This window comes from Perna viridis, chromosome 10 (assembly GCF_037379345.1).
Source record: "Perna viridis isolate PV_CMFRI_1.1 ecotype Kerala chromosome 10, ASM3737934v1, whole genome shotgun sequence".
NCBI classification, from domain to species: domain Eukaryota; kingdom Metazoa; phylum Mollusca; class Bivalvia; order Mytilida; family Mytilidae; genus Perna; species Perna viridis.
The window spans coordinates 38,855,257-38,877,456 of NC_142454.1; the positions used below are offsets into that span (position 1 = coordinate 38,855,257).

At 31.5% G+C, this 22,200-nt stretch overlaps 1 protein-coding gene across 4 annotated transcripts; it reads left to right on the plus strand.

Moving 5' to 3' along the window:
- Window positions 1-490: 490 nt before the first annotated feature.
- Window positions 491-9,415, plus strand: LOC148605695 (uncharacterized). 4 transcript variants are annotated; one of them, XM_088548425.1, is made up of 4 exons: window positions 491-551; window positions 4,577-4,685; window positions 7,012-7,121; window positions 8,848-9,415. In XM_088548425.1, exons 2-4 carry the CDS (start codon window positions 4,591-4,593, stop codon window positions 9,408-9,410), a joined length of 768 nt encoding a protein of 255 aa, XP_088404551.1. In that variant the 5' UTR covers window positions 491-551; window positions 4,577-4,590; the 3' UTR covers window positions 9,411-9,415. The 4 variants fall into 4 exon arrangements, with proteins under 4 accessions (XP_088404551.1, XP_088404554.1, XP_088404552.1 ...); XM_088548428.1 differs by having other exon boundaries at window positions 528-557; XM_088548426.1 differs by having other exon boundaries at window positions 538-668.
- Window positions 9,416-22,200: the final 12,785 nt, after the last annotated feature.

The window sequence follows — 22,200 nt, forward strand, 5'->3', positions numbered from 1 at the left end:
CAAAGTCAGCTGCAATGCGATATGCATCTGCAAATTATATATATATTTTTTCTTTTTTTAACCACTAAAAACACTCGTCGCAACTTCGGCCGAGTCCGTACCCTAGCTCCTCAGTGAGGAAGAGTAGTGGAGCCACCTGAGGTTTGCTGATTGCACTAAAACTTCATATTATTGTAATAAGCTACTTGGTGGAATACGATCATTTCAAGCTATTTTATGCGTAACAGTAACGTGACTTTGCTCTATTCAATTAAGCCACTTAAAACTACTAGGCAACACAGACTCGTTTGATATAAATTTCTGTTCAAATTTTGACGGAGTGGGCATATCTGTATGACAAGCCAAAGTGGACAAAAATGTCTATTTATGAATATTTACAATTGCATTATAAATATTTATAAATAGGCATTTTTGTCCACTTTACCTTGCCATATATCTGGCCAATTGGGCGAATTTGGTACGATTTAAGAAAAGCCCAAAATATCCATGTTATACAACTTCCGGATTATATTTTGACCTTGGTTGTTTGTGACAACTCACAAAAATAGCATGTATGGGTTAAGTATGACATGCAGAAAAAAAACTGGCTCGTTGGTCATTTTATCAAGATGATGTGTATAATGAGTGGGTTGAATATGTGACCCGGTGTGGGTCTGACCTGGTGGTGGGTGAGCAGTCATTTTTGTGTCTCATGGAACACGAAAAGACGTAGCCGTTATGGATTTTTCAAAGGCCTTCGGCAAAGTCGACCATCAAAGACTTCTCTTAAAACTCAAACGCATGGGCATAAGTAACAAAACAGTCAACTGGATCGAATCTTTCCTTAACAATAGGCAACAGAAGGTAGTCGTTGATGGTCGAGAGTCTGGCAATTGCCCTGTTCTATCCGGAGTCCCTCAGGGTTCAGTACTGGGCCCATGCCTCTTCTTGATTTACATCAACAACATGCCAAACACCTTATCAAGTAAAACACGTCTCTTTGGCGATGACACTATAGTCTATTTCACCATAACTTCAAAAACTGACTGCAATACACTTCAAACTGATTTAAATAAATTGCAAAAGTGGGAAGAAGAGTGGTTGATGTCCTTCAAGCCAGACAAATGTGAAATCATCCACATATCTAGAAAGAAGAAACCTATAAACTTTGAATACACCTTACATAATAAAATTTTAAAATCTGCAGACAAAGTTAAATATTTAGGACTCACCATATCAAAAGATCTATCATGGAACAGCCATATAAATAACATCACGAATAAAGCCAACAACACTTTAGGATTTGTCAAGAGAAATATTAAAACCAATAACATCAAGACTAAAGAACTAGCATATAAAACCTATGTAAGACCTCAGTTAGAATATTGTAACATCGTTTGGGATCCTTGGCAGCAAACACACATTCATAAAATAGAAATGGTTCAGAGAAGGGCAGCTAGGTACACACTAAATCTATACAGTTATCAAGATAGTGTCACAAAAATGTTACAACAACTCAGCTGGCCAATACTACAACAGCGCCAGCAATTTTCTTCACTCGTCATGCTATATAAAATGAACAATAAATTAGTCAAGATAAATAGTCAGGTGTACCTTATACCATCAAGAGATCATAAATTTGTACTGCCTTATTCACCAACAAATTACCACTCTTCATCCTACTTTCCACGCACCATAAGAATGTGGAATAATTTACCATCAGGAGTGGCTCTCAGTCCAGATCTACCATCATTTAAGTCTGGGCTGCAACAAATCATCTATAACTAACCAATCTCTACGTTTTTATCTTATAGCAAAAAAAAATGAAAAAATGTAACTTCTCACTTGTAAATATCTTTGCACTAATTATAAATTTTTATTTTACCCACATGCGCCTCCTAGTATTCTTCAACAGATTGAAGTTAAGGAGTAATCCGTAGATGTAGATTTAGAGTGTGACCCTGTGTTAATGGCTGTGCTTTACTTTGGCTTTACTTTTAGCATATATCATGGCTGATTTTTCTTGATCGTGGCAAATCATATTAAAAGTAAGAAAAATGTCAACTCAAATCCGTACAACATTAGCCAAAGAATATCCATTTATCCTATTAGTAATAGTATTACAAATATTGCTATTGCTAAATGACTGCTGCTAACATGGTATGCAGTGTTCATTCAAGAAAATTGCACAAGGGGCCAATGGCCCTCTTGATAGTAAAACAGGGGGTCATTTTCATATAAAAGCGGGTCATTATGGCAGTATGATCGGTGATCATTTTTAGATAACAGGGGAGATTCAACCAACAAATAAGTTTGCTTTGGTTTGTGTACACTTTATAGTTTCATTTTTAGGTGAGAGGTGTACACCTCAAATGAATGAAAAAATATTAATAGATGTTTAATTATTAAAGAATTCTGCTAATTCAAATCGTCATTCATTACTTGATATTCTCCAGGCTCGTGGCTGTTCCGTTTGTTTTCAGTCAGTCGGCTCATTTGTCATTTATTGGGTACTGTCTCTAGGGTCAGAGGAAATGATTGTTTCCCTTGCAACACTGCCTGCATTTTCCCTTAGTCGTTTGGACCAGAAATTCAAAAAAATTTTACTTTTGATTAAGGCTATTGGCGCTTTGAATAACAGAAATGCTTCTGGACAAAACAAAAAAAATTCTGAAATTCTGAGATTGACCTACTGAATACTATTGTAATGATTTTTGCGGTGTATTAATTTTCTCTACTTTGGCATTGGACTGAAAAAAGGCAAAAATTGTACTCACAAAATTTTTTTTAACACTATATAACACTAATCATGTTTCTTAATTGTGAAGAATGATTACCCTGAATGTGATCAGTTGGCGGAATCATTGAAAATTGGCATCTGCAAAAATTAATACACTTACAGTATGCGCCCGCAAGGCCCACGTGCTACGCTTTTTGTGCGCCATACATGTACATAGAATAACATTGCCAATGGAGCAAGGGCGCAGTCTGGAATGAACACTGAGGTACGGTTTGGTTCATCAAAACTGATCAGTTGGTAGGTACATTTGTACATGTATTTTGCAGTGTACAACTAACCTGAAATATCAATAAATGCTTAATATAGGTTCACAATCAAAGCTAACAGCAAAAGAAGAATATGATCAGTGTTCTAGGATTCCTACTTCCAGTTACGCGGAGCAAGTTAAATTTGGGTCAGGGAAAGTTAGGTACTTGGTTACACTTTTCCTTTGCAAGTTGAAAACTTCATATGCTGTAAGGATATGTTTTGTTAGGAAAGCAGTCATTGATTGTGGGAAAGTTGATTTTATATGGATTTTTCCTGAGGAAACTTCAATTCCTCAAAAATCCTAGAACACTGATGATACATGTGTACATGTAAGTAGGTAGGGGAATTAATTTATTTCTTAAAAGCATTTTACATTTTGTTCAAGGGGGAAACAAATTATAATTTAAAAGAATTTAAGCCAACGTATAAAATGATTAGCATAGGCACAAAAAACTAAGGTAGGTAGGGTAGCAGACAGGTCTCAGAAAAATGTAGAGAGAGAAAAGTACATTATGGTAGCGAACATACATGTTTTACATTTATTTTACAGGAAGGCTTAAAAAAAGTAAAATTGACATTCAGGCAAAATACATGTACATTGTAAATCATACTTGTCAAAGAAAAGAAATTTTTTTTTTCCTCAACATCATAAATGTATGATGCAGGGCTGCCAAGCTCTTAAGACACAAATGCTTGAGATTTGAGATTTGGAATTAGTTTGAGAGATCAAAGGGGTAAAACAGTAGTTCAAAGGAAAATGCCACCAAATCAGCTTTTAAATGTGTGAGTCTCATGTTGAATGGAAGAGTTGGCACTATTGTATGTTAACAACCTGGCTTTGGAGAAGTAGAATCTCATCAACTTGAAAACAATAGAAACACATTATGTCAGTGCCTGAAAAAAGAAAAATGTACATGTTATGTCAGTGCCTGAAAATAGAAAAAATGTACATGTTATGTCAGTGCCTGAAAATAGAAAAAATGTACTTGTTATGTCAGTGCCTGAAAAAAGAAAAATGTACATGTTATGGCAGTGCCTGAAAATAGAAAAAATGTACTTGTTATATCAGTGCCTGAAAGTAGAAAAATGTACATGTTATGTCAATGCCTGAAAATAGAAAAAATGTGCTTGTTATGTCAGTGCCTGAAAATAGAAAAATGTACACATTATGTCAGTGCCTGAAAATAAAAAAATGTACATGTTATGTCAGTGTCTGAAAATAGAAAAAATGTACATATTATGTCAGTGCCTGAAAATAGAAAAAATGTACTTGTTATATCAGTGCCTGAAAATAGAAAAATGTACATATTATGTCAGTGCCTGAAAGCAATAGAAAAACGTAATGTCTGTGGTTGAAAACAATAGAAAAACATTATGTCAGTGCCTGAAAATAGAAAAATGTAAGTCCATGCTTAAAAATGATAGAAAAAATGTAATGTCTATGCCTGAAAACAATAGAAAAATGTAATGTCAGTCTCTGAAATCATATACACTATAGACCAATATAATGCAAACTGAATTTTAAGTAGAATTATTTCTCTTTGATAGTTAACTAACCTGGAATGACTGAACCAAGGGAAGCAATAGAATGCCATGTCTGTAAGAAGCAGAACAAAATAATGAAAAGATGTACTAAATGTCAAAGTATATATTACTGGTAAATATCATTTGTACATTTATGTAATTTATATTCAATTTTTGTATTCAATCCATTGTAACAAGATATTTAGACCTTATTGAACTGATTTTTAGTTCTGTTTAATTGTGCGATTTTTTTTCCACAGTTGCCAGATTTTTAAGGGAAGGGTTGTGATCATACCAAAATACTTTAACCCCAACACAGTTTTTGTGCCTGTCCCAAGTCAGGAATTTCTTGCCTCTGTATGTCTTGTTTTGTTTTCATCTTCAGTTAATTTTTTATGTTACTTGAGTATATAGGGCAAGTCTTTCACTGTACCTGTGTATAATGATATTTTGTGGCTAGCTGCAGTCTGTCCTGTGGTATGAGGATTTCCTCGTCTTTCATTGAAGACCAATGGGTGGCCTATGGCTGACATTTTCATCCTGGAGGCGTTGTTGTCTTTTTGACATATACACCATATCCAATCTCTTTATATCAGTAACACTGATAGTTGAAATCTAGATAAATGCTATTTGTTGAGTGTTATCAATTTTTTTGTGATACATGTTGAAATTTTCATATTATATATGTGCAGATATATCTGTTTTTTTTTTTCTGAAAATTACAAGTATGTACAGTGAAAACTACCTAACCTCTGAAGGGTTGTAGAAGTTGCTTTGTTTACACAAGTACTGTGAAACTATTATTATTCATGGGGTACCAATTTTCATGGATTTTGTGAGTTTGGTAAACCATGAAATTTGGTTCCCAATTGAAAGAAAATATTTCATGTTTTTGTATGACAGTGTTGTCAAATTCACATAAATTCAAGAATCCATGGACTGATCATTTTACCGTAAACCACGAAAATTAGTACCCATGAATAAAGGTACTTTCATAGTAGATAGTTAACCTAGGTTCCAAAATACATCAAAACTGATGTGAATGGACATTAACAAGGTTCTCAATTGACGAAAATTTCACCATGTAGGAAAGTTTTATGTCACAATTTTTGTTGATGCAGACAAATTCAAGATATTGTTTGAAATGTCCATTTCTTTAGTTTTGATTTTGTTAATTTGAAAATATCTGGTTTAGAAAGGTTTTCGGAACAATTTTAGTTGATGCGGAGGCATTCAAGATATTACAATTTTCCATTTCATTTGTTTGGGATTTTTTAATTTAAAAATATATGGTTGAGATTGAAGATAAAATATGCACGTTATGGCATGTGCAATATAAAAGTTATCCATTTTAATTTATTTGTTGGTGCCATTTAAATCCTGAATATTGATGAAAGTTTTATAGATACAGTAGATGTGGTAGAACTACTTTTCTTATGTTGTTTGCATGTATGTAAAAAGTGTGTACCTTTGACATACATGTACATGTAAGTGTGTGAATTAATTTTGTATTCAATGAAACCTATTTAAACCAAACCCTGAATAAACGAGAAACCTGTGTAAATCAGGCATCAGTAACTGTAGTGAAGGATCTGGCATCAGCATCAGTAGTGAGGGATCTTCAAAAGAGAAGGCTAGAAAAATACAGATTGCACTCAAGTGTCTGTTTATTTACCTTAGTTTCAGTAATTTATCTTGCTTCCAGCAACACAACAGATTGCATGAAATTTTTTACTGTTATCTGTCCAATATACCTAGGAATGGATATTGGTACGACAAAGAGACAACAACCCCACTGGGATGAAAATGTCAACTGTACAGTGAAACCTGTGAAAAGCCTGTGTAAACCAGACATTTTCTGAAGTCTTTTCATCTTGTTTTCAGAATTCTTGAAATAGTAGTAGTGAGCCTGAGGGATCTTTGTAAGAGAAGGCCTTTGGCACACCAAAAGTCATAGGTTGTGCCCTATAGTGTCTGTTTATTTACCTTATGTTTTAGTAATTGATCTGGCTCCAATCAACACAACAGATCACATAAACATTGAAACCTGTGTTAAACCTGTGTAAACCAGACATTTTCGGAATTCTCTTCATATCATTTTCAGTTTAAACTGAACACCTGTCTTTAATGTACCTTTAGCCCAAAAAGGTTTGGTTAAGGCAGGTTTAGCTTTAGTATAGAAAGTAGGACACACTTCAGTGGTCACACTGTTATAGCGTATTATGTTATTATTATCTACTAATCAAGTCAAGGCTTGTTTTCTGTTAACAAGTAGGAACTGGCTTCTAATAATTTTACTTCCGGTTTTCTGGTAAATTGTCGTAGACAAACCACTGGGTACAAACCAATGATGCTGAAACAAATCTGTGGTTCTATGGGAACAAACTACATAACAGAAAGCACTCTAGATCTTTGATTTGCAAGATTTATAAATTCTAGATTGTCTAGCTTTGTTTCAGCTCTAGAGAGTGCCAAGTAACAGACTGGAAGACACACAAACAGTTCTGTCAGACCAAACAGAGCCCTGCTTATACAGATGATGGGTCCATCTTCACAGATACAGCCTCAGGTAATAAGTAGCAGTCTTTATAAAGATCAGACAGGATGTGATTCATACACATCAGAACCCCACCAAAGTGCATTTTGTTTGCCAGAACTTGAATACCCCTACAAAATGGTTTAGACTTCTAGAGCATGCTTCTTAAAACAATTTTTATCAACCTGGTACAAAATAACTTGATTAGCAGGCAGAGAACCTACCAACCAAAAAACTTGTTAAAAATCAAGTATTTCAAATCATTCTTGTCCAAATCTTGAACTAATAAAGTTATGAACTGCCAATAAATCTTCAACAGACAAGTATAATATATAAAATATTTAGTGCTAAAAAAGTACTATGTACTCGCATGCAGTCCCTGTAACATAAAATTCAGTGGCCAACCCAGGGGGTTGTGTAAACTTGACAAAAATGATAAATAATGTCCTAGCACCCCCCTTTTTCTGAGGAACTGTGATTGGCACTCCTCTTTTTAAAAGTTTCTGGTGACACCGCTGAAATAAAATAGGCAAAATCAGGAAACTTTCTCAATCCCTTATCTAACTTACTGTGAAAGAAATATCGATAATTTTTGTGGTTTGTTTAAATCGTGAATTTTGAGATGTAAATTTCAATTGAAAACCTAGCATAAGCTAAAAATATTAGTCAAGAAATTTCAGCAAGCAGTGGTGGTTCCAGAAATTCTGAAAGGGAGGGGGGTGCTAAAGTGATTCCAATTTTTTCCATTTATTGTAATAGCACTTTTATTCATGTGTACCAATATTTGTGGTTAAAGGAAAAATTATCAGGTCGTACTTCTTCTAGAATTTGTGGATCTGACTTTATCATACAAATGAATGGAAAATTTCCTTTTCATTGGGAACCAAATTTCGTGGTTTACCAAACCTACAAAAACCACGAAATGTGTGACTTCACGAACAATAATACTTTCACAGTAACAAACCAGACTCCACAGTACGAGAGAGTGGGTATTCATGAAAGTTAGTTCAAAGAGTAAAAGTACCTCAACAGCACATATAGCAATGTAAGAATTTTTTTTCACTAACTAAGAATAGTTCATATCAAAAATTTAGTTTCTATAGATTTCAACTAATTTTTCAAAGAGTTAATGCTGCATGATCATTCCATAGAATTCTAATGAAAAATAATCATCTGGTGAACTATAAAGGACACTCAGCTGAACTTTTTTTCTAAATTAAAAAAAAAAAAACAGTTGGGGGTCAACAAACATAGGCATATCCAAGGGGAAGCCCTAGGGAGCCCCACTCCTTGTCAGTTTGCAAAAATGAAAATAGGATATTTCTGGGTGTAAATGTGTGCATTTGAATGTGTTTATCAGGGAGTTTTTGTTGGGCCCCTCATGGACTCCTTTAGGTGATTCTATGGATTCCCCCCTGACAAACTGTCTCCAAATAATTTTCTAAAAAACCTAAAATTCTTATTACTGGTACATTTTCCTACCATTTAGGTCTTTGTATTTCCCCTTTTAGAAAGTTTTATTTAATTATTTTTTTTAATATTATTAGTTTTACACATATATAATTTTATGTTAGACTTTTAAAAAATAATCAAGATAAAGTTAATGAACCATATCAAACACTATTATTTAAAGCACATAGTTCTGTATGAATACAGAAGATTATTGAAAAAGATGCTCTGTGTAATAGGTGTGATCTATCTTAAATCCAAATTCCACAAAAAAGTTACAGCCTTGAACCAATTTCAAATGATATTTCAGAACAAAGTCATAAAGACCTTAAAACTAAAGAAAGTGAACCACAACAAAGGATAAATTTTCAAAAAGCCGCAAATGACCTTAAGCAACAGAAAGAAGAAAAGAACAGTGTGATCGATATCGAGGGACATAAGTCTGTGTCAGAAAATTCATACCTTCATCAAAACCAGTATTTATCAGACCTCCCAACCTTTGATGAAACTCAGCCATTTTGTGAAATTACCGTGAAATGTAATAAGGAGAAAGTGAAAATTCAAATTCAAAATTCTTGGAATGGAAATGAAATATTTAAAATTTTCTCGAACAAGTTGAAAATTCCTCTTGAAAAAATTAAAGTGATTCACAAAGGAAAGTGCTATACCAGTGACACAATTTTATCTGTGATGACTAATAAAGCAACCTTCCAGTTGATAGGTGAACAAGCAGCCAATGAGGATGGACTTTACATAGGGGATGTTGATTTGTTGATGAAGCAAATGGGAGTTGACAGAAATGATGCTGTAAAAGCACTTAGAAAAAGCGGAGATGTTGTTGATGCTATTTTGGAGTTAGGAAATAAATTTTAATCTTTTTTTCTTGTTTTATTTCTTTCAGTTATGTTATTATTCACATAAAAGGCAAGTTGAATTACTATATTCCTTAAGTGGTCATTGGTGAAACTAGAGAATCACCAAGGAAGAGGGGCACCAGGGACCAAAAAAATACTTGATAAACACATTATATTGCTTACATTTACACACAAAAATACACTATTTTTATTTTTGTCTTTGGTAAGGGGATAACCCCCATTAGATCTTCTATGATGCTTTCATCTACATTTTTTTTATCTATTAAGTGTCTTAGTTCATTCGTAAGTTGCATTTTTAAACTGCATCTACGTTTGCATCAGTGGCTACGTTGTACATTTTGCTTTATAACTTTCATATTACATGTACTGGTACATGTACATAATGTATGGTACTTTTTTTTTAAACCACAAGATTGTACTGTAATGTCTATTATGGTTATTCTTGTTTACTTTGTTTGATTGGAGGCTTGAAATTGACAGTTAAAACTTTCCAATTCTCCATTAACTTAAATAATGTATTAAAGTATACAATAAAGTGTTTACAATGGTTTTTTAGAAGATTTTTATATCTATAATACAGTAAATATACAGCCAAATATTCCTATATACATTTTATTTTTCATATAGCTTTATTTTCCTCAAAATAAGTAATGTAAAAAATGCATTTAAGATTGTGTTATAAGGGAGATAATCCATGATATCTCTGCTTTTATAACTTCAATATAGGTATCAGTCTTGTATTACATATTCCTGAGTGGGTGTATGTCCAAATATGGAGGCTAAAAAATATAGTGCACTTCCTTTTTGCCTTTTGCTGTTTTTGTTTCTTGGCAAATGTCTATCATTTTTCATCACAAGTACAGGGTAAATATCAATCTATGACACAAAAAAATTGCTTTTGAGGAAAAACAGTACTTTCATGAAAAATAATGCTTCAGATAAGGGGTCTATTTTATGAATTCAAAATAAAAGTGAAAGTAGAAAAGTCTATTTTTAGTTTAACCTGTCCTGGTGTACCAAAGTTTGTGCCTTTTTTCTAAAATGGACCTAAAATTTTTTTTCAAATTTCCTTAATTGAAAAACATGGTCAAAAGTTAAATTGAAACTCCTTGTCTATTTTTAAAAAAAAATCATGAAAATTTAAGGTATACTACAGAAGCCTATGAAGAAAAGAATACAAAACTGAGACTTATAACCATCATGTCCATTTACCATTTTATTTACTGTTTTGTGTTGCCAAAGCATTCAGTGTTCACGCTTGCTATTAATACAGAATGTTACTCCTCTCTGTTATTTCTGTGTTCTACTATGCCTTTCCAAAGACCATGATATTCTGTGACTTAGGCACAAACCATTTTCTTATAGTGGGGGGGGGGGGGAGGCTGGGATTTAAAAAAAAAATATATGAATTCAAATTTTGATTAAAAAAATAAAAATATTTTGAAAAGAGCTAATAAAAATAAAATAATTAAGAATTTTCAAAAAAAAAAAAAAGATTTGAAAAATCTGAAAAAAAGAAGAGGAAGAAGAAAATGAAAAAGAAGAGGAAGAAGAAAATGAAAAAGAAGGTGATAAAGGAAAATGGAAAAGAAGATGAAGAAGAAGAAGTGTGTTCAGTGCATTAAATATAGTTATTAAATTTACCATGTGTTAAGTTTTTTTAGTTTATTTTCTATAGGGGTCCATGTTACTCATGTTTTTTAGTTCTTTGTTGATTTTAGTTTTTGTGTGCTTTATATGCGTTTGTATATATGCATGTTGGTTGTTTTAACTGATTTACAGGCTACCGTTCATTGAAGATATATAGGTCGCCTTAGGCTGTTGATTTTCGATTCCTGGTTGAGTGGTTGTCTCCTTGACATATTCCCAATTTCCACTCTTTTTATACCTTGGATTTGTAATCTCTTGATTATTATTTTTTTTTTTTGCACCTAGCCTTTGTAATATACTAAATGATTGTACCATAGATTTAATGATTGGATATGAACTGAACACAAAACCAATAAATACCAAACACAAAACTGAAAGAAAAAATAACACTTTAATATTTCATAAGAAAAAACAAAAAAGAAATGAGTCACATCATAGAAATGAAGGAAAATATTGTAAATGTCAAAAACATAGTCTTCCAAGCAATGCAAGACAATGGCGGAACATAAACAATTTTTTGAACGTTTTCTTTATCTGTTGGTTTTTTTACTAGAAAGCGGGAAATATTGTCTGTTTGAACTTTGTTTTGTTTTTCTGGTCTACCACATTTTAAAACTGCTCGAGCTTTCCTCTTCTCTACTTTTTTCTTGTTTTTTTGTGTTTTTCTTACAATCCCCTTTTCTCTAGCTGAAACACCAGACCTTTCAGTGATTTTTTCTTCATAATTATATGTTCTGCTTTATTATATTAAATAGTTAAGTTTAGCTAAGATGATTGTCACGTAGCTTTTACCTATGTTTTATTAATATCATTTTATACTCATTCATGTATACATATATTATGGTGTAATTTACATTATAGAACTATTACTATTGACGCTAAATATCTCTAGGAATCATTTGTTGTCACTGTTCAAACCTGATATTCTCTGAAACAAAACAAAAATAATGCAAAAAGATGTTTGAGTATGTATTGACGTACGATTTTTCTCAGGTATTCCTTGGTTGCGATAACATACGGAAATGGAGGACATTTTAATTGCAACATGAAAATTTAAGGATCTTGGTATCTCTATGATGGTCTAAGGGAGTGCCATAGTGCAAGAACTGGCCTACAGAAACTATGCTCACCAAAGCCAAGTGCTTTATAATATGCATTTTTCCTATAAGCATACGCTGGGATATTGCTCTTGCAGAGATCAAAAAGCATACATTTCAGGAAATTCCAAAAAAAATAGATTAGTTTCTCAAAAAAAAAAAAAAAATGAAAATATTGGCTGAAAGTGTAAAAAAAAAATTCCAATTTTATTTTGGTCTGAAAAAAAAAATTAAAATTAGGAAATCCCAGCCCCCCACCATAAGAAAATGGTTCGTGCCTTATTCACTTCATCCTACAGGTGGAATAGGGCAAACACAGTTCTCCCCATTTATTCCTTCCAATTGTTTCTTTTTAGGTCATATCAAGTTTATTTTGTGTGAGTCTCCTATCCAAGGTTTTATGACTTCCTTATTTTGTATGACCCTGTGAGTTCCAGTCGACAGCTTGATTTGTGTTGTTTTTGTCGATTTTCTTTTAATCCATTTATAATGTTTAGATCTTATTATATAGATTATTGTTGTTTGTCACTTTTCCATAACTAATTTTTATGGAGCAACCTTTTTGATTTTTTTTACGGGGAAGGGTAAGAGGGAGGGGGCTTAGAACAAATTTTCTATCCTGACTTTAATTTTTCTTCAGTGCATAGTGCGGAATTTTTCAATCCTGCCTTAGTTATTTCAAATTTGAACCATTCCCCATAAAAATCAAATGGTAGTTACCTTGGAAATGTTGTTGGGAAACCCTAAGTTGATGATGTGTCTATGCATTTATTGACAATTTTAAGTGAGTGTATAGGTTTGAGTATGTCAAAGAACATGACAAAGTTTCAAACCTTTTTAATTATACCACTGATTAATGTTTTTGAGTTAATAGTACGTTCTTGCTTTTGACAAATTTCTTCAATTTCTTAATACAATTTTGTGATCCTCTACATACATGTAGTATTCTAACAAAATTAATGAAAAAAAAACAATGAATTAATTGATTGATTGTGATGCACTTCAGGATGAGAATGTGTGGCCTATCGAATGGCGCCGGCATTGTGCTTGCCTGGCACGTGTGCACTAGCCTGCAACTCCGAGTCAACCAGTGGTTACTCTATCTCCTTTATGATATATATGTATTCAATTGCATGCTTGGTGGAAAATTTTAAAATCCAGTGTAACTGTGTAATCTTTTTTGTTTTGATCATGCTAAGTTTGCTAGATTCTGGGTTCCCTTGATTACTCTTTTAAAATGTTTAAATACAAATATTTTAATACAATTTGTACATATACATTGGGTTCATGGGTAAACCCAACCATGATATTTGTTTCCTTACGAAAAGGAGACTCGCATCGATTATGTTCCTTCCTCCACTTTGTATTATGATCAGTTATGTTTAATTCTGTTAAACCATTATTTCACCCTACATCTCATCTTAATGCTTACATGTATGAATTGATTGTCCTAAGGGACCGGTCAAAATTTATCGCCACATAGGACCAGTGCAAATAACAGTAGGACTGATTCCTTTTTGATGTAATGCTTTTGTTGGGACACCACTTTTTCTACTGCTAATATCCGTAGGACATATTTTTTTTACGAACAAATGCATTGAACTGATTTCTTTTTTAACTTAAAAAAAAACTATTATAATAAAATAGTCTACAACATATAAATGCAGTAGAAAATACAACTATTTAACATAATTCATTGTAATTGGAATCACTATATGTATTAAAATAGAAATAGCTTTATATCAATACCTTATTTGTAATATCTTTAATACACTAATAAAAACTTTAAAAGAATACCATGTTAGGACACCGACTTTTTTTCCTTACCAAGTTGACATAGGACATATTTTTTTTTTCAAGTCAGATAGCCACAGGGTTGCAACTTTAAATTAGGCTCTGATATATTTGCACCGGTCCTATGTGACGATAAATTTTGACCGGTCCCTAAACAAAGTTAAAAGGTTTAAACATTCATGCACATGTATTTCCACACGGACTCGAATGTTTTTTAATTCAAAGTTGTCACAATATACGAGTGATTTTGTTTCTTTTTTGAACCCACTCTTTTCTGCCAGATTTAGGGGTTATGAAAAATACTGCAGTTTGTATGTTTATTTATATACAGTTTAACAGACAAGTTACATTTTTAAAATGTAAAACAAAGGTATGAATAAATTGTTTTGTTCTTTGGCGAAGAAAATGAATTTTGTCTTACTCTACCTTGTTTTAATACATTGCGATTCATATTGTTTTGGCTAACATGGTTATACATCAGCCACGAACAGCCAAGCGTCCAAAATAGAATTGACATCAGTGAATCAGAATCCAAGTACATAACCTAAATGTAAAAACAGTGAAAAGATATGATACCATATGATATGAATATGTTGGTACCATTAAAGTACTGAAAATTACTTCCTATAAGAATTAACTTTCAAATAAAGTTTAATGTATGTAGGTCACTAATTAGCAAGGTAAAATACACTGATGAAACTACTTAATTTAAATTGTCAAGCATACCATGTAAAGGTGTCTTCTGGCTATTCCAACATTTTAAAAATAGATACTCTTGATATTTCTACATGTAGAGAACATTGGATGTTGTTTTAGTAGGTTTTGTTGTTTTAATAATTATTGCCTAATTAATTTTACAGGTAAATTTGGGACTCAACATTGGATTTAAACATTTTATTAGCAAATTATAATGTGTTTTAGAGAAATGTGAGGCTATTTTTGCCAAATTTATTACTTTTTTCGGTGTCTTCCTCGAATGCCAACATTTTATATGTTACCTATTCCTTGAATGCCAACACAAATATTTCAATTAATGTTTATATTATAACAACAGGTGTTTTTTTTTATAACAATTAAAATGTTTTACAAGTATTCAACTGTTGAGATTAATTAGTGAAGTTGATAAATGGAACATTTTATACCTTTTTATGTGGAAAACAGCAGATTAAAAAAAAATATGTAAGAATATAATAAAATTGAATTATTAAAAATTTGTAAAAATATAATAAAATTTTAACATTTGTTTTACTTTTTTTTAAGAAATGTATAAATTATATACAAAAATATTAATGAAATTCAGAAATTTAACAATAAATATTTCCCTACCGGTGCACCTGGTCCATGCTCCCAGTTTTTAGTGGAGTCCGAATTGCTCATTTGCTTTTGTTACTTTGTATGTATGATTTTAGTTACATTATGTTCTTTGTTGTTTATGTCTGTTTTCCATGTCTGGTCTTTGTACCTGGATTACATTCTTTTGAGTATCACTATAACCTTGGTTCCCTTGATTACTCTTTCAAACTCTGAACTTTATATTAATGATTTATTTCATTTTTTATCATTCTAGTGTTTTAACTAATTAATATGAATATATTTATTTTCTACTTTTTATGCCTCATGTGATATCAAATTATGGTAATAAGAGTATAGTCCTTAAACCACTAACAGCAAAAACTGATCTCCTACATTGTGTAGCAATTACAAATATTTTATTAAACTGAACAAAAACGTCACACTTAGTAACAGTTCTAGTAATAGTATTCCTACATAAAGTAGAATGATAGATAAAAATATCCTCAAGTTATTGTACTAACAAAAATAATTCAAAAGTCTATTGTGCTATACATGTATATGTATGATTTTGTGAAGAAATAATTAAGTAGAAACAGCCAAAAAATAAAAAAAAGATTTTAACAACTGGAATAACTATCTGAAATATGAACTGAAATAAGTCACCTGTAATTTACCTATCTGATAATTAGTATGAGTGTTTTGATAAGCATGCACCTGTGTTGTTGTAACCACTGACACCTATTCCTTGAATGCCAACAAAATTTTGCATGTAAATTGTCGGTAGATCAAAGGATGTTGGCATTCGAGGAATAAACCCTTTTTCATGATCTACAGAACCAGGAACTCACACCAGTCCAGTTTAATGAGCTGTATCTAATGTAGACTTGTGAACTTTTGATTAGTGCTTGAAATGTTGTGCTTTGTATGTTTTATTTATGTATTTATTGTATGATTCTTTTAAACAAATCATGAGTACTTTATTTTTATTTACTGCTTTTTCATTTATTTACAATGTTATCAGTGTTTGAATATTATGTACTTATAAAGTGTGTACTGTCAATGACTTATTGTTATCATGAATATTGAATATTTAATAAAATTATGAAAAAATATCTTATTCTTATTTTTTATTTTTTATTTGTTAAAAAAGAAAACTTTAAATGACACCTAAACACTTGCAAGTCTAAAATTCATAAGAATTTTTACATGAAACCTTTACAGAAATAAAATTTCATACATAGAGCAAAAATGGGAAGGTAATTCCAACACATCTAAAATTCCAATTACAGTTTTGTTTTTACAGTATACACAAACTTAATCCCTTGTTTATACAACCGTTCTGGCTATTTCTACATGGATTTTATAATTTTTACCTATAAATTCTAGAATGTTGGAATAGCCAGAATAAACCCCTGTAAAACAGTTTACAATGTCACTTGTACTGCATAAATAATACTCAATGATTAATAAAAGATATTGCAATGTTAAAAGTATTGCATTATAACTGTTTACAATGTCAAACTGCATTGCATACTGTCAACGATATTAAACATTCAACATAAGAATAGTTCACAAAGTCAAATATTCCACATCAAATAGTTCACAATGTCAAATATTTCACATAATTAAAAATAATTCACAATATCAAATATGCCATATTAAAATAGTTCTCAATGTCAAATATTCTGTATGATATAAGTTTTAGTGTCGGGCTTCCATACTAATATAATTAAAACCTAATTGTGTTTTTAACGACTTTACCGGATTTTCAAACGTATGCTAAGGGAAAAAAAAGCAAAAGGAGGGATCCATAAACTGCAATTTTCATCGACGTATATTTTAATATACTTTAAGGGAACAGAGTACATTAAAAAAATCATGTAGTTTAGTTTAAACATATTTTATTTGTCGAATAATGTACAAAAGGGATTAGACACAAGTACATCTTACTTATGAAGTCTTTTCCCATGAAAGAAATATACAATAATATTGTGAGCATGCGCATACAGAAATATATATATATATATATTCGCCCTTGCCAATTTGGGGGAAAAAAATTACTCAAAATATATGATTTTAGGCGAAACTTTTATTTAGGCGAAAAAAGTGGTGTCGTCCTAATTTTCAAGTGTACAATTTAACTTCTTTTACATATTTGTATGCCTTTTCCTTTTGCATGTGAGTACCCAGTATGCCAATTTATAACATGCACTAATCTGAAACTGGTGTATTCACCCGTTTCGATTTAATGCCCTTTCATCTGCTTACCTGCTTATATCGTCAATAGGTGAATAATCGTCGTTGAGCGAACCTTACAAAATCATTAATTTCTTTCTTATTTTATATTTAGACAGTTGTTAATGGATGTAAAATATAGAATCACAATTCCGTAATGATTTTCCAAAAAAAACACAAAAGCAATAAAATTTATTAAAAATATAAAGTTTCAAAATGTAACATATACTTTTTGGTGCGTGTATCGGATTACAACACAATTTGATTGGTTGGAAATATCTAACAGACAAATGACGTATAGTCCTTATTTGGACATAGAAATTAATAACAAAATTTACTATAATGCACTATGTTGACCTAGTTAAAGATAAACAAATCTATAAAATATTGGCATGTTTTGTTTACACATAATTTGATTTCTGTCCTTCTTTTCGGACAACATGATATTATGTCATAGATTTGTTACATCTTCAAATAGATAAAGAAGTGTTGAAATAATTAATAACGAAAGGAATGTCATTAAACAATTTAGTCGTCAAACCGTATAGCGTGTAAACTCGATATGTGAAGAAGTAATTAATTAAACGTTAAAACTAAGACTAAACATACCCTAGTCGTTGTAGTATACGTAGTAAAACTTTTCGTTAAGAGTAAAGTATTATTTGTTTGTTATTTCATGTCATTCGTTGTATGTGTCTGTTTTCGATGTCTGCTTTTGTCCCTGGTCTATATTCTTTTGATGTCTGCTAGAATCTTGGTTCCCTTGATTGCACTTCCTCTTGTTCCAGAAAAAAACATATAATTCATGTCGACGAATTATGAGGTTGTTTAATAATCGTTAGGAATGTAATGGGGTAATTAGTAGGATACATTCATTGATCATGTTTTTGTAATGCATTATATCCACAAAGTCGTACTGATATAGTATTTTCGTTGTAATCAAATGTATCAGACTTTTCTTGTTTATTATTCTAGTTATCTTCTGAAGCATACTTAATAAATCATTCGTCGAAGCTTTTGGCTTGGTGATGACAAACATAAATATAAATAAATCATTTTTGATCTGATTTTTATTATTATTATTATTATTTGCAATATTTGTATAGCCCCAATCTAAACTACATTTACTCTAAGCGCTTCACAGCTTATAAATGATATTCAATACAAAGTACGTGGTAATCAAAACCTACAATTATACAAAAGAAAGTGAAAATAAAAAAATTATGCAGTACCGTTATCATTTATCTTAGATATAGAAATTTTTAAAACCAAAACAGAAAAGGCGAACAAAAAAAAATTACAAACTATGTAATTAGAGCATAATTAAGTATCAAAACATTATTTCAATGGTAAAAAAATAAGATAATTACTGAATCTAAATATTATGGCAGAAGTAAAAAAATATCTAGAGAATAGATTATATATAAATACTTTATCATTTAAATGAATAAGAATTAAAAACAATAAGAAATGTTACCATTTGAAAAATAGTGTGTTAAAAATACCATTGATAAAATAGAACATCAATAAAACATAATAACGTCAAAATTTAAAAAATAATTTTTTTTGCACCATAAGCTGTCCTAAAAAGATGAAGTTTTAAGTCTGGATTTAAAAATGTTAACATTGTCTAAAACTCTTAGTTCACCGGGAAGATTATTCCATAAAGTGGCAGTTACCTTGTCGAACCCACGATCAACGTACGATTTCGTTTGCACTCTTGGCGCTTCAAGTGTCACAGAGTTCTGGGAGCGTAGTGATCTTGATGGGCGATATAGAGTCAGAAGCTCTTGGAGATATGCTGGAGCTATACCATGCAGTGCTTTAAAAACGCATAAGATAAGTTTGTATTGACATCGGAATGGAACAGTCAACTAGTGTATGTCAATTAACACAGGTGTTATGTGGTCATATTTCCTGTGTCGTGATATCAATCTAGCGACAGCATTCTAAACTCTTTGAAGCTTGTTACAGGCACAAGATTTCACGCCATATAAAAGGAAGATGCCGTAATCCAATCTCGATATTATGGGAGAACACACTAGATTTTTTTTACACTACAGCACAAATAAACTGCAATACTCTTTTTTTTAGGAATCTTTCTGCGTAAGTGAAAAGAAACATGGCGTTTTGTCGAAATGTTTAGATGTTTTGAATCGCCAACATACCTATAATAACCTTTGCACTGTATGTAATAACATCATTATATAATTAAGATTACATGAAAACGAATTAGTTATTATTTACATTGACAAATATGAGTGTGACGAATACTCACTTCTCGCTAGGAAATGTGATAGAGTATTTGCTAGGAGTTGGGGAGTAATCAAGGGAACCAAGGTTCTAGTGGTAATCAAAATAATGTAATCCAGGGACAAAGACCAGACATGGAAAACAGACATGCACAACAAAGAGCATAGAGTAACCAAAACCATACATACAAAGCATCAAAAGCAAATGAGCAACTCGGACTCCACTAAAAACAGGGAGTATCGACAAGGTGCACTGGTAGGGCAAACGTCCTTTGCCCCTTTAGAAATACCCACCGAGTTGCTCACAAAAAGTCAAGTCCGGGGTAGACGAAAGAGGAAAGGAATACTATGACACGTTGAACAAATCATTTTTATGGCGCAGTTTGATACACTGTAACGATCCACGAGTTCATGGTGATGGCCATAAAACTTTTGTAGTGATGACTTCAATCTTGTAACAACATAATCGCTGCTCCAGGAGCCTATTTGTTAGAATTCTAGCGCGATATACAAAGTCTGGATAGCTCTGGCATAATATTTGAAATGTGATATGAACACTCCATACGCAGGTCCTGAATGGACGTTGCCACAGATGAAAGGAAAGTTGACAGTTTTGAATGAAGTGTCATCACGATTATCGTAAAGTTTGGTCAATAGTTTTCCTTTACCAATGCGGAAACTGAGATCAAAGGATCTAGGTAAACGATATTCCTTCTTTCTTATCAGATCTGCTATAAAGTCAGCCTCATAAGAGTGAAGTAATAGCTCAGCAAGTAGAGAAGCACAATTTATTTCCATTGGAATACCGACCATTTGTTGAAAAAATGCGTCGACGACACTGGACAAATATTTCTTACAAAATGTGAGGAATTTCTACCAAGAACTATATATTTGTACCATCTTTTTTTTGGAAAAACAAATATGCATAATGTTTTTAAATCGGAATTTTAATTGAGTATGGGGAATAGAAGTATAAAGAGTTGAAAATTCACAAGTTTTGACAATTCTTTTTATTTTCTTTGTTACTAATAAAACAACAATTAGTAATGACGCCATTATTTTATGAATGTTATCCGATATTCCTAATTTGTAGTTCGAGATAGCATCTGACGGGTAGCAAATAAATTATTGTTTAAAGCTTTTGAAAAAAAAATATTCATTTCACACTATACCTTTTTGGGGGAATCTGATATAGAAAAGATGGATTTGCTCAATACGTGAATAATCTCGATGTTGTCAAAAAAGTATTTTGTCACTGCATATTTATCCTACGTTTCAATCATTTTAGGGTTAATCATTGTTTCTTCATTCTATATGTCATTCTTAGCTAGATATTAAATATAAACTCATGTTTTAATGCAATGATAAACCTTATATCAGAATTAATATACTTTAAAATTATTTTAAATTCTGAAATACAACAACATTATATAAATATCCTGTATTTTTTCTCAGGACTTGGGCGAAACAAATCCTCAAATTGTGCTCTTTTGGACCAGACATAGTTTTGCAAGATTTTTTATCTGCTAGAATATAAAACCTCAAGAATCCTATTATTGCACATTCGTTAAACTCAACTGCATTAAATTTAAAGACATATATAATGCTTACTTGCACAAAAATGTTGCGTATTCATGAAATTAAAAATATATATATATATTATATTATTTTCAGGAGTTAGGCGAATCCTTTCCTCAAAATTTGCTGTTTCGGGTGCAATATATTTTCACAATATATCTGAACAGCTCTTAAATGTTAGCATAAGTATCATACATTTACACAATTCAGCACAAATTAACTGTAATTAAAATATATATTTTTCGTTTGATGTGAATAATTTCTCTTAAAAAATCCCATACTTGTGCATTCATTTTCGTTGTCAAAAAATATGGACTTGCTCTCTATGTGCATCATCACGATGTCAACAAAAAAGAATTTTGTCACTGCATATTTATCTTACCTTTCAATCATTTTAGGGTTAATCATTGTTTCTTTTAACTGTATGTCATTCTTAGGTAGATATTATACATAAACCCATATTGTTAATATAATGTTAACCTTATATCAGAATTGATATGCTTTACATTTCAGTAAATTCTGGAATGCAATGGCAATATATAAATATCCTGTATTTTTTTCTCATGATTTGGGCGAAACAAATCCTCAAATTGTGCTATTTTAGGTCAAAAATACTTTCGAAAGGTTTTGAATCTGCCAGAATATGCAACTGTAAGTATCCTATTATTACATATACGTTTAACTTAACTGCAATAAATTTAAAGACGGCATCTAATGCATCATTGCACAAGAACATTGCGTATTAATGAAATTATAAAAATATATCATTTCATGTTTAGGAATTAGGCGAATGCTTTCCTCAAAATACGCTCTTTCGTGCAAAACATGTTTTACAATATATCTGAACAGCTTTTAAATGTAAGCATAATTATTATACACTTACACATTT

Bases quoted from the DNA above. Each gene is read 5' to 3' on its own strand.
- LOC148605695 (XM_088548425.1), top strand. From the start codon at position 4,591: ATGACTGAACCAAGGGAAGCAATAGAATGCCATGTCTGTAAGAAGCAG. The intron at 4,686-7,011 runs GTAAATATCATT...GCTTTGTTTCAG, and splicing joins TGTCAAAGTATATATTACTG to CTCTAGAGAGTGCCAAGTAA. The intron at 7,122-8,847 runs GTAATAAGTAGC...ATGATATTTCAG, and splicing joins CTTCACAGATACAGCCTCAG to AACAAAGTCATAAAGACCTT.